Here is a 12,570-nt window from a genome sequence, read left to right on the forward strand (position 1 = left end):
CTATCATCCACCAGCACAGCCATTTGTAGACAGGGTGGGGAGTCCTTCCTGGTCAGCACTGAGTGAGAGATTTTCCCCCAGTGGGGAGAACACGTGGCTCCAGTGTGCACATGCCTTTGGCATGGAGACTTTAATGTTCGCATCTTTTAAGAGACATTGAGGATGCATTCAACCCAGGAATTGGTAAACTTAGGACTGAGCCATGCTGGCCTACCACGCACAAGCTAAACCTGTCTTGTTGCATTTCTAAGTGGTTGGGAAAAATATGAAAACTTACTGACGACAAGCCAAGTTCAGTGTTAGCCTCGCTGCAGTGCTTGCTTGTTCTTTGCCTCAGCGACAGGCAAGTCATTACAACTACTTAATTTCCTGTCTGGCCCTTTACGGCTTACCAAACTCCTGGTCAGGCCTGGTGTCTTAATTCTGTCTTGGGCTGCCTGACTGCTGAAGGTTGCTCTTCCCATTTGCTGAGCCCAAGGCTTCCTCTGGCTGACCAGCCCCTCCACTCCAGCCTGTTCCCTGACTCCTGCCCACCCAGCCCAGCCACCTCCTTCAGCCTTCGTACACCATCATGACATCACGACACGGGTGCCCCTTAGTCTTTTAGTAACTGCAGCACAGAGCCATCACGGGGCGGCCCTCCAGGAGGAGAGGAGGAGGGCTGCCTGGCAGAGCGTCTCACACTCCAGGTTAGCCAGAAACAGCATCCGCAGCTTCGTCTCCACGCAGCTCTTCTCTCTCAGCCTGTCAGCCAGCAGAGTGGCTGCTGATTGCTGGAGGAGCCAGGCCACCATCTTGTCCAGTTTCAGGTTCTTCAGGGCTAGAAGATGCTCACCCCAGAGGCTTAAGTGCAGCACGTTGGCAGCTAAGCGTGCAGATGGTCTCTGCGAAGCAATGGAAGGTGCCGTCAGAATGCCTGCACCAAGCACACAGTCCACACTGTGCGGCTGAGGGAGTGCCGCTGCAAGCCTGCCCTGATTGGATTCTTCCACCTATCTCCCCCCAGCTACCCCCTAACCAAGCCCAGGTCCTTGCCCATGTGGGCTTTGCTGGGACACCTTTGTCATGAAGGGGACACACACACTGCTCTGGTCTCTAGCAAGAGCCTTTGTGCCTGATGCAGTTGCTGAGCAGCTGCTATGAGGTGAGGGTGTGAAGAACGAGGGGTGTGAACAGTGAGGGATGTGAACATTGAGGATTGAAGAGTGGGATGTAAAGAGCGAGAGATGTGAACAGTGAAGGGTGTGAATTGTGAGTGTAAACAGTGGGGGTGCGAACAGTGTGGATTGAAGGGTAGGATGTGAAGAGTGAGAGTGTGAAGAGGGGTGTGAACAATGAGGGTGTGAAGAGTAAAAGTGAACAGTAAGGATGTGAACAGTGAGAGTGTGAAGAATGTGGGTTGTGAACAGTGAGGGATGTGAACAGTGGGGTATGAACAGTGAGGGTGTGTGAACAGTGAGGGTATAAGGAGTCCAGTGTGTGAACAGTGTGTGAACAGTGAAGGGTGTGAACAGTGAGGGGTGTGAACAGTGAGAGTGTGAACAGTAAGGGGTGTGAACAGTGAGAGTGTAAACCAGTGAGTGGTGTGAACAGTGAGGGGTGTGAACAGTGAGGGGTGTGAAAAGTGAGAGTGTGAACAGTGGGGTGTGAACAGGAAAGGTGTGAACAGTGAGGGGTGTGAAAAGTCAGAGTGTGAACAGGGGTGTGAATGGTGAGGAGTGTGAACAGTAAAGGTGTGAACAGTGAGGGGTGTGGAGGCTGCAGAACAGCAGGCTGAGGCCAGGTCTGTCTCTGGTGTTTTTAAGGAGCCACCTGAAGCAGACCCACCCTTGCAAGTGTGGCTCAGGCAGACCAGGCTCTGGGCTCTTGCTGGGCCGAGAGCAGTGTTTCCTTCCATTGCTGCATCTTTGCTACATGTTTCTCAAAACATACAAGTTTCCAAGCCAGTCTCCCTTAAACAAAATATTCTAGTTACCTTTATTTATTTAGGGGGTGGTAGGCTGTTGGCTCTCTCCTTCTAGTGTGGGTTCTGGGGATCAAACTTGGCAGCAAATGTCCTTATCCACTGAGCTATCTTGCCGGCCTAAGGTTTTTTCATTCTTGTTGGATTTGTCCGATATGTGTGGGAGTGCATGCTGTAGCCCATGTGTGTGGAGGTCAGAGGATAACTTGGTGGGGTCAGCTCTCTCCTTTTGCCCTCATGTGGGTTCCCAGTTTTGAACTCGGGTTGTCAGGTACGGCAAGCCCCTTTATCTGCTGAGCCATCTCACCGGCCCATCCTTCTAAGCAGCTTCCAACGTAACCAAAACCAAGACAACTGGGAAACTTGGGTGACCTGGTGCCTGGCCAGCAGGCCAAAGCCCCAGGAACGGAGCGAAAGGGACTCCAAAGGACGCAAAGGCTACACCGCTAGGCCTCTGACTAAAGGCTTACTGGCCAGCTTCCTGCCCCTGCGTCTCAAACCTCTGTTCTGTAGCTGGCCTTCGCCCGTATGTGCCAGAGGCTGTTTACCTCTGTAGACATTGCCTAAACCTAGCCTTAACTGAGACATGAGCAGAGGCCCTCACCCAGAGCCCCGAGCTTGGGGACAGCCTCACCTTGCTGGTCTCTCGCTGGAGCAGTGACCGCACCAGCTGCCGTGCCTCTGGAGGTACCGACCTGGGCATCTCGGGCAGCTGAGCTTCCTGGTAGCTGCGGCTCTCCAGGTGGCCATAGAAGGGATTGGCCAGGCCAAAGATTTCATAGGCAATGGCCCCCACGGCCCAGGTATCGGCTTTGCTGTAGTCAATGACCGCACTGGGACCAGAACGGGCCGTGGACACCTTGCGGGAAGCAGAGAGAGAATGGTGTCTGTATGTACCCTTTGTGTTCACGCACAGCACCTAAGCTGGGATCAAATCTGAGCCCAGAATGTAAATGCATCACGGGGAGGCCTGAAGCCCAGAGCCTGCGCCACAGTCGCCCAGTCGATGCAGACAAAACCCCTCAGGGGCCTCAGGTCAGCTGAATGGAAATGGGGCAGCAGGGCGGAAACCTTCACTTATTGGGACACTCAGGAAACGCCCCCTGCTGGCAGGACACAAGCACAGCAGGACTCACCTCAGGGGCCATCAGGGAGCCATTGCCGCCACGCTCTACGCTGGAGCTGTTGAAAGGCAACTGCAGGCCAACATGCTCGTCAGCCAGACAGCAGCCAAAGTCGGAGATCACCAGCCAGGGGCAGCCATCTGCAGAGAGGCAGGCAAGCTGAGTACCACAGTCTGCCCGGTCTGCTTGTGCTCCTGACAGCTCCTCCCAGATCCCTCCAGATGCCACCAACAAGATAAGGGTAAATTAGACAATCCAGAGACCGAAGGACCTCACTCCTGGCTAAACGGTCTCCAAGGGTCTTTATACTCTAGGAGTCTTTTTTTTTTTTTCTTTTTCCGAGACAGGGTTTCTCTGTATAGCCCTGACTGTCCAGGAACTCACTCTGTAGACCAGGCTGGCCTCGAACTCAGAAATCCACCTGCCTCTGCCTCCCAAGTGCTGGGATTACAGGCGTGCACCACCACTGCCCGGCTTATACTCTAGGAGTCTTACGTTTGAATTTGTAGTGCCGATAATCTAACAAATGGACCTTGGGAGATAAAGGTTCGTGGAGTTCACTTAACTTTCTAGTGACGCATTTAATTATTCTAAGTTTAATTTTTAAAAAAGTATTTTTATTTATGTGTCTGTCTAGTTTGTGTAGGTGCCCGGAGAGGCCAGAAGAGGGCATCAGATCTCCTGGAACTGGAGTTAAGAAGCAGTTGTGAGTTTCCATTGGGTGCTGGGAACCAAACTCAGATCTTCCGGAAGAGAGGAGAGCACTTAACCTCTCTCTCTCTCTCTCTCTCTCTCTCTCTCTCTCTCTCTCTCTCTCTCACACACACACACACACACACATACACACACTGCCCTCAGGGTCTCTAACCCCCCTCCCTGGAGCACTCTGGGAGTGTCTGGAGCACTGCGGGTCTGGCCAGCACCTACCTGAGTCCCATTCCACAAGGATGTTGTCGGACTTGAGGTCCCGATGGGCGACGCCCTGCTGAACCAGGTGGTCCACGCCCTCCAGCAGCTGCAAGGTCATCATGGTGGCCAGGCGGGAACTGGGAGTTTGCTCCTCAAGGTACTGGCGCAGGGTACAGGGGTAGCTGGCAGGAGAGGACAGGATGTCTGGGGGTCACAGTTTCCACGGCCACCTCCTCTGCTGGGACCAGGCCTTTCTTCTTCTGGAGCTTCCACTGTCTTTATCCCCATTCGTCCTTTCAGGGCGCACCTACCCTGACCCCAAAGCCATGACGGTGCCCTTCCCCAGGCCCTCTGGTCCATCTCTGAAGTTAGCTGGCATTGAAAGAGGACGCCATAGAGAGGGGAGCTACAAAGGTTCCCAGAGCACTGGTGGGGAGCATGTTCTGGAAGATGGGATCATCGATCAAACCCAGCTCTTACACACAGCCCTCACCTCTGCGGGCTTTGTTCCTCTCTGTGCTCCAAGGACAGACTGGTTCCCAAGGGATAGGAGAAGCTGCCTCACCATCCTTACTCCCCACCCCACCCCCGCCTCACCCCGCCCCCCCTCCCCCACATAAGCACCACCACTTACTTCTTCATAACAAGGAACAGAGTGCGACCATGGCCCAGGCCTTCTGGGTAGTAGTGTGGGGGCAGCATATCAGGGTAGTCAGCCAGGGCCCCCGGCAGGAGCGGCACGGATGAAGTGAAGGCCCGGAAAACCCGGATGATGTTGGGGTGCGGGGCGAGCTGCTTGGGACCATCTCTGGATCTTCTGTTCAGGCAAATGGAACGGCAGATGGGGCCAGCATCAGAGAGCAGTGCTGGGCGGATGACCTAAGGCCACCACCACAGGCACCCATTCACGCGGAGTTACCCATTCCCACTGCAGGTCTGCCCTCTTCCGGCTACTGGACAGCGTGGAGAAACCCCAACAGGGGTGACCTGTCCCATTCCATGGCTCCTCTAGTCCACACTTTGGCCCATCTATCCATCTCACATGGCAGAAGCCAGTGGCTCAGAGACCCTGGAAGCTGCCACACTCAGTGCTTGGGCAATGCTACCCATTCCCTCTGCGCTCAGGGCAGAGCAGGAAATGCAGACTAAGACAGCAATGCTCAATGCTCTGTGCAAAGCAGGTAATACACACAGAGCACTACAGTGCCTATGACACCCCGTGGGCGGCACAGGAGCTCTGAGGCAGTGTGGGGAGATGGGAGGGTTTGTCTGAACTAGGTCTGTCTGCAGTGTGCAGAGAGTAGCCTGAGCCCGGCAGACAGTCAGAGCTCGGGCTTCTGGGGAAGGTGGTGTGGCTTTCGGGTGTGGGGAGGGTACAAATGGGCAAGGGTGAGACCTGAGGTGGGAGAGGCAACAAGGTCCGAGGCCCAGGCTTCTGGTCAGAGGCTAAGTGGGCGTGGCCTTGCAGTGTTCTAGGGAGGGGAATTTCTCTGGAGACCCAGCAGCACTTCTGCTTAGTACCCTTGGCACAGGCACCAATTGTCAACCAGAGAAACCTGGAAAAATCAGACGGACACACAGGACTGAAGACTAGGTAGCTAAGAAAGTCATGGAAACAAGTAGAAGGGTCAGGGCTATGGCGCCTGCACTTCGGGCTCACAGCCATTGTCAGCGTTCCCACAGGCGGAGACAGTGCGCGTGTACCACTAGGTGGCGCTACACCCACACGCTGCTTTGCCAGGATGAGGACAATGCCTAGCATCCTGAACGGGGCCTCTTTGGATGTTGTCCAAGTCTGCCCCCACGTGCATCAGCCATCCGCATCCTTACTAGCCGGTGTGAGGTAATCTTCAGTCTTTACCAAGTCTAACTTATCCACAAATCAAAAATCCTCCCAGGACATTATGTAACAACTGTGCAGCCAATTAGATGTGGTGCTGTGTGCTGGGGATACAAATGATGTGTTTGTTCTCCAAGAACTCATGATTACTTGGTGGGCAAAGGCGTGCTTACCTGTAAGTAACTGCTCCATACTCTCCATCCAATGCCACGCGGCTTGCCGGGACCAGCTCCTGGCTCATTTTGCTTAAGATGGCTTCGCTGGAGGAACCTGCCTACAACACATCCACAGGGCACGCATGATTACACAGACCTGTGGGGTCTGCACCAAGACAGCTGCAACCTAGACCTGGCTTTGACCGTCAGGGTGAGATAAACCCCTCTAAAGCGTCAAGTCCAAACCAGCTCCTCCTGGAACCCGGAGGAAGGTACCACTTGGCGAACGCTGGCTGTACCTTGGACTCTTGGTAGTCAAACAGCCCTGGGAAAGAACAGAGGCCTAGATTTCAGAGCCCCACGATACTTGCCACCAGGGATGGATGTCTCTGGTCACCACCAGCTCAAAACCTACACAGGGAGGTGACAGTCAGTCTTGGATCCTGCTGGGGTATGGGGAAGAACATGGCTTCTCCCTGGCCAGGGAAGGCAAGCATGGGAGGAGTAAATAGTTTTATGGCTGACCTCAAATGAAATAACCATCAGCTCATGAAACCTGTGGTTTAGGCAATTGCTTCTCAGAACCGGGCACCATCAGAACTTTTGAAGAAATCAGACGTTCAAGGCCCACCCTGATAGACGCCAAATCTGCTGTGGGACCTGAGTCCCTGGGAGATGGTGGACGTGTTACAACCTGAGACCAACAGCTTCAGACTCTCACATAAGACAGTAGAAGCCTAACCCCACAGGCTTTCTTGTGGAAAGCCCGTGAAAGTCTCCCCCAGTCCCCAAGGACGATCTCTTTGAGCGGTGCCTGCTCAGAAGGGGGAAGGGCCATCCTTACCGAGATATTCCACAGCATCTTGATGGCAAAGGGAAAGGCAGGGGCTCTCGGAGCCTGCTCCCCATCTGCTCCTTGAGGGATGACATCCGGGCCTTTTCCTAGAAGGCCCAGGTGTTTGGCCCTCTCCAGGTGCTGGGGCAATGTGGGCACAGTGGCTTCATACACGGCGGCATTGCAGCCCTTGCCAATGGCCTGGCCTATCAGATAATCCTCCAGACGGAAGCCCTGCCAGCGTCGGCTGTCCAGCGGGTCAGACACCTGCTTGGTTTTCTGTGTAAAAATTGCCTGTGAGGGAAAAGAAAGCATTGTTATCTGGGGGTGGGGGGAAGGGAGTCGGGAGGGTCTCTAGTAAGCCCCCCCCCCAGCAAACACAAGACGGGGAGGCGCACTGAGGCAGGGTTCTCACGCAGCCTGCTTCTGCCTCATTGTCTAAGACAGTCTTTCTCACACATCTCTCTTGATCAGAAACAGCCCAAGGCAGGCAGGCTCCTGCATCCGTGGTTTCAATCAACCGAGGATGGAAGGTCTAAGATGCTGGCGTGTGCCTGTAATCCAAGCACTCAGAGGAGCATGAGTTTGAACCCGGCCGTATACTAAGGCCTTAGTTCAGCTTTTTTTTTTTTCTTTTTCTTTTTCAAGATAGAGTTTGTCTGTGTACCTGGGCTCTCCTGGAACTTGCTCTGTAGCTCAGGCTGGCCTTGAACTCACAGAGATCTTCCTGTCTCTGCCTCCCAAGTGCTGGGACATGCCTGGCCTGAGACCTTGTTTTAAATAACCAAACAAAACAATAACTCATACAGGATTTTTTTTTCCTTGCCGTTATTCTGTGAACAGTCCAGAAAGCAGCTCCTCACGCGGCCTTTGTTAGGTCTGTGTAATGCCACGTTGGGCAGTGTGAATGGTGCATGACAGCCGACAGCCCGCAGAGTCTGCACAGGTCCATAGAGAACCATCATCCATTGCCCTGGTACCTATGCATTTGGATACACATGCATACATCTGAACAGGACCTGGGACACATTGCCCGTGGTCTCTAGGGGACAGCTGTGGCTTGTCCTGGAGTGTTGCCAGGCTGGGCTGTGCATGTCTACACTTGCTTGTTTCTGAGGCCTTACCTACGCTAGGCACGTGCTCTGTCCCTGAGCTATGCCCTGGCTCCCACAGTCCCTTCACGGTCTGTCCTCTAGGCCCCCATCTGCATTCTCGCTGTGCTGGCAAAACCCCATTTACTCAAGGCCAGGTCAGGTCTTCCTTCCTCCATAACCAGCCCTGGGGACCAGTCTGCCACACTCCCCTTCTGTTTTCCTAAGGCACTGGGTCCCTAGGAGTGACTATACCTTGAACCAAAGCTTCTGTTTATTTAATACAGTGAAAATGGGTGTGCCCTTCCACTAGCTTCACAAATGGGGATGGAAGTGAGGGGTGCAGGAGAGATATTTGCAGAGGGATCCCTATAAACCAGGGTTTTGAGCACAAGATATTATATAGTGGTAGCACATACCACACTGGCATGGGTCCATGGTTAGCTGCAGGTCAGATTCAACTGTCACTACCCTTGCATGTGTATATGTATATGTGTGTGTGTGTGTGTGTTTGTGGACCCAAAACACTTATATGTATGTATGCATGTGTGTGCATGGATGCATGTGATGCATGTATATGTATGCACACCTGTGCACGAGTGTGCAGCCTCACACAATCTCACTTCGTGTGGTTTCATGTGATGACCACCCAGGCAAGACACAGGGCTGCGGAGCTCCTCGGTTCCTCCACCCTCTGCACCGCCATGGGCACGTGCCGTTCCCAGATGGCTCATATCCAGAGAGTTAGACATGCAATCACGCAGCGGGTAGCTTTCTAAGTCCGAGTTTCTCCATTTAGCCTGCTGCCCGACATACATCCGGGTCCTCACCTGCATCTCTGGCTAGCTGCTTGTTCACTGCTGAGGAAGATTTCATTATGGCTGTAGAAACCACGACTTATGTCACTCTCCACTCTCGGATGGATGCTTTGTTCTGGGGTATTATGAATAATGTGGCTATCATCATTCATATGCTACACTAAACAGATTTATATTTGAATTGTGAATTATTTTCCTTTTGAGACAGGTACTCACTACACATAGATCTGGCTTGCTGTGTAGACCAGGCTCTCCTCAGACTCGGAGATCTGCCTGCCTCTGCCTCCCACAAGTGCTCAGACTAGAGGGATGGTCCACCTTGCCTAGCATACACTGTCAAACACATAGAATATAAATCTGAACGTGTCTGAAGTATTAGGAACCATCATGTTGCTAAGCAACCACTATCGTCACCTAAGCACTATTTATCCTGTAAAACTCCAAGACTCTGTGCCTACTATATAACTACAGTCTGTTCTTCCTCCTCTCTGTCTGGGCATGTATAGAAGCCTGGCTCTTAGACTAGAGCCATATACTGTCTTTAAAATTCATGTATGTGTAGCAGGTGCCAGAATTTCCTTCCTTTTCAAAGGCTGGACAATGCCTATTACTCAGCGTCTACCCTGTTTATCCATGCATGCACTGAAGGATGCCGGGGTCCCATCACCCCCTGGCTACTGTAAGTTTCCTTGAGCTTCAGTGTATAAAGGTCTGTTTGTCTACTATGCCAAATAGTCATGCAGAAGTGGAATTACCAGGGAGAATGAGTCTATTTTTAATCTTCGGAGGTTAGGGTTACTATTTTCCATAGTAACTGCAGCACACAGGGTTTTGTGTGACTATTTCTGTTTCCCCCAGTAGATGCTGGTGCGGTAAACACCTATTTAATTTTGTATTACTTTGCATTTACAAGGGCCACTAGTATTGAGAGCTCCCGTTTCCCTGCCTCGAGGTGTCTGCTATTGTTCTTATTTTTAGGTTAGCTATTCTGGTAAGTGTGCACGGACAGCTCAACTCATTTTCATGTGCACTTGTGAAAATCTTCACATATACTTACCCGTCACTTGGACTCAAATCTTTTCCTATTTGCTTGCTTGTCTGTTTGAGGCAGGGTCTCCCTGCGTAGACACAGGAATTGGATTCCTGTGTTAGGAACTGGAGGAGAGGAAATGCTTGTTCTTTCCTTCATCAATGGTTTTGAGCAGGGTGCTTCAAGCCTCTGCCCCTCAGCCCTTACCCTGAAGCATGCAGGGGCTGGACTCACTCAGCAAGTGGTTCCAAACCCCAAGGAAAAGGCTGGTCTCCCCCCAAAAAGGCTGAGTTCTGGCAGCCAACAGCCTAAGGACTTAAAAACTGCAGAGCTAACTCTTCGCTGGCCTGCCTGCAGGTTTGAGATCAGCCAGCCCAGCCTGAGCCAGCTCCTCAAAATAAGCCCCAGGCGGGCTCTAAATAGACACATCCTATTGTTTGTTAGTCTGGATGACCTTGACCAGAGGACTGGGTGAGGAGAGAAGACTCCATGCTATTTTAAGAAATGCCGGAGAGCTTCCAAGTATCCAATGGTAACTCCACTGAGTTAACTAAAACAGCAGATCTTCTGTGTTCTCCCGAAGTCCCAGCTTCTCTGCAGTTTCTGCTCAGCCTCTCTCCCACTGTTTGGCTAAACTGGAGTGGCAGTCTGGCTCAGCAGAGGGCCAGGCTTTGGAAGGGTGTACACTGGGCGCGACCTTTATCAACAGTGTGATTCTGAGTAAACCTTTCCCCCTTTCTAGTATGGGTTCTCCCTACTAAATTAGGATGGCAAGTACCTCAAGTGATAAGAATGGGAGGGTTTTTAGAAACCGTTATTAAGCATAGTGACCCATACCAGTAATCTCAGCACCTCGGAGATAGAGGTAGGAAGATCAGAAGTTCAAGGCCAACAGGCAGCCTTTAATCCCAGCACTTGGGAGGCAGAGGCAGTTGGATTTCTGAGTTCAAGGCCAGCCTGGTCTACAGAGTGAGTTCCAGGACAGCCAAGGCTACAGAGAAACCCAGTCTTGAAAAACCACCTAAATAAATAAATAGAAATTCAAGGCCAAGAAGCAGAAGGGGTTTGCAGACCCACAGGAAGAACAACAATATCAACCAACCAGACTCCTGAGAGCTCTCAGGGACTAAACCACCAACCAGAGAGTACACATGGATGGACCCATGGCTCCATGTAGCAGAGAATGACCTTGTCTGGCATCAAAGGCAGGAGAAGCCCTTGGTCCTGTGAAGGCTCAATGCCCCAGTGTAGGGGAATGCCAGGGCAGCGAGGTGCGAGTGAGTAGGGAAGTGGGGGAGCACCCCCAGAGAAGCAGGGGGAGAAGCAGGGGGAGAAGCAGGGGGGGAGAAGCGGGGGGGGGGGGGGGAGGGCAGGGGATGGGGGTTTCCAGAGGGGAAACAGGAAAGCGGATAACATTTGAAATGTAAATAAATAAAACACCCAATTAAAAAAAAAGTTCAAGGCCAACCTGGGCTACATGTACAAACCAAGGCCCTGTCCCCCTCTTATGCATCCCCAAAGAAAAGAAATTTACTCTAAGCCACTTGCCACAGTGCAATAAGGACCAATAATCAGCTTTTAAACCACACTGTTTGTAAAAAAAAAAAAAAAGTGTTGGCATATCAGGCCATCAGTAATGGAAAATAGGTCAGCCTTAATTAATAGATCATTTCCAAGAAATTTATAGTTCAAATCATAGCTAGACCTATCTTTGCCGGATCTACTCTCCAAGGTTTAGGCATGCCCTCGTGACATGCTCTTAGACACTTAAGATGCCACTCGCCACTCAGTTCAGTCCACGAGTACCCCACCCCCTTGAATTGCCCAATCACGGCTTAGAGACCTGCCCTTCCCAATACCCAGGCTCCTACCTCGCCCTGGGTCACTCTCAGACCCGCCCCTACACTAAGATTGTGAGGCTGCCCCAACAACTATCCAGCTAGCTCCACCCTTGCTGTTCAAGTGTGATCCCGCCCCTCGGGCTCAGGCCCCGCCCCACCTAGTCACTCGCTCTCCTAACCCCGCCTCCTCCGGGTCTAGGCCCCGCCCCAGCCCAGCAACGTCTGGCCTCCGGACTGCACTCTGGCTCCGTTCCGCCCGTTCCCGGCGCTCCGGCCCACCGCTGCTCTCACCTGGATCTCCTGACAAGCCGAGGCCGCCCTCCGGCCTTCTGCCTGCTTCTCCTCGATCAGCCCGAGCCCCAGCCCGAAGGCCAGGAAGACTGCTCTGCCACAAGGGCCTGTGCCGCCCCGGGCCCGCACCACAAACTGCCGCTGGATCCGCGCCGCCAGCCCAGCCACTGACTGGCGGAAGAAGCGGTAGCGGTCCGGGAGAGGGAGCCCGAGCTGGCGCGGCTGTGCTCCGGGGCGTGAGGCCGGGCCCGGGCGCTCTCCGCGGCCCCAGGCCGCCGCTGGGCCGGGCCTCCCCCAGCCCGACACCGGGCTGGGTTTAGGCGCGAAGCGCAGCAGCAGCGCCCGACCAAGCTGCAGGCCTCGGCCGAGCGCCTGTCGTACCGCCATGGTGGCGCGGTGACCCTATCCAGCTGCCACCGCCACAAACGCAGCTGAGCACAACAAACTTCGGGGGCGGCGCCTGTGCGCAAGCGCGGCGGGGGGGGGGGAGGGCGGGGGGGGCGGTCCCTGACAGTTCTTCTGCGCAGCACGCGGGGGCGCAATCCGCTGTTCTCTGCATCCCTTGGCCCAGCCGGTTTGCCCTTTGAACCCCGGTGGAGGGGTTGCAACCACCTTCACTGGTCCCTGTTAAGATGAGAAGTTGAGCCAGGAAACTAATATTTGTAATCAGTCA

The 12,570-nt window shown here is 53.3% G+C and overlaps 1 protein-coding gene across 1 annotated transcript; it reads right to left on the reverse strand.

Annotated features, from left to right (window-relative positions):
• Nucleotides 1-98: 98 nt before the first annotated feature.
• Nucleotides 99-12,364, reverse strand: Pink1 (PTEN induced kinase 1). The gene is made up of 8 exons (XM_052177850.1): nt 11,898-12,364; nt 6,836-7,120; nt 6,010-6,110; nt 4,631-4,813; nt 4,015-4,178; nt 3,100-3,227; nt 2,598-2,822; nt 99-884 (listed from the first exon to the last, which is right to left on the reverse strand). The coding sequence occupies exons 1-8, from the start codon at nt 12,282-12,284 to the stop codon at nt 627-629; spliced, it is 1,731 nt and encodes a 576-aa protein (XP_052033810.1). The 5' UTR covers nt 12,285-12,364; the 3' UTR covers nt 99-626.
• Between the last annotated feature and the right edge of the window lie 206 nt (nt 12,365-12,570).

Source organism: Apodemus sylvaticus, chromosome 3 (genome assembly GCF_947179515.1).
Source record: "Apodemus sylvaticus chromosome 3, mApoSyl1.1, whole genome shotgun sequence".
NCBI classification, from domain to species: Eukaryota; Metazoa; Chordata; class Mammalia; order Rodentia; family Muridae; genus Apodemus; species Apodemus sylvaticus.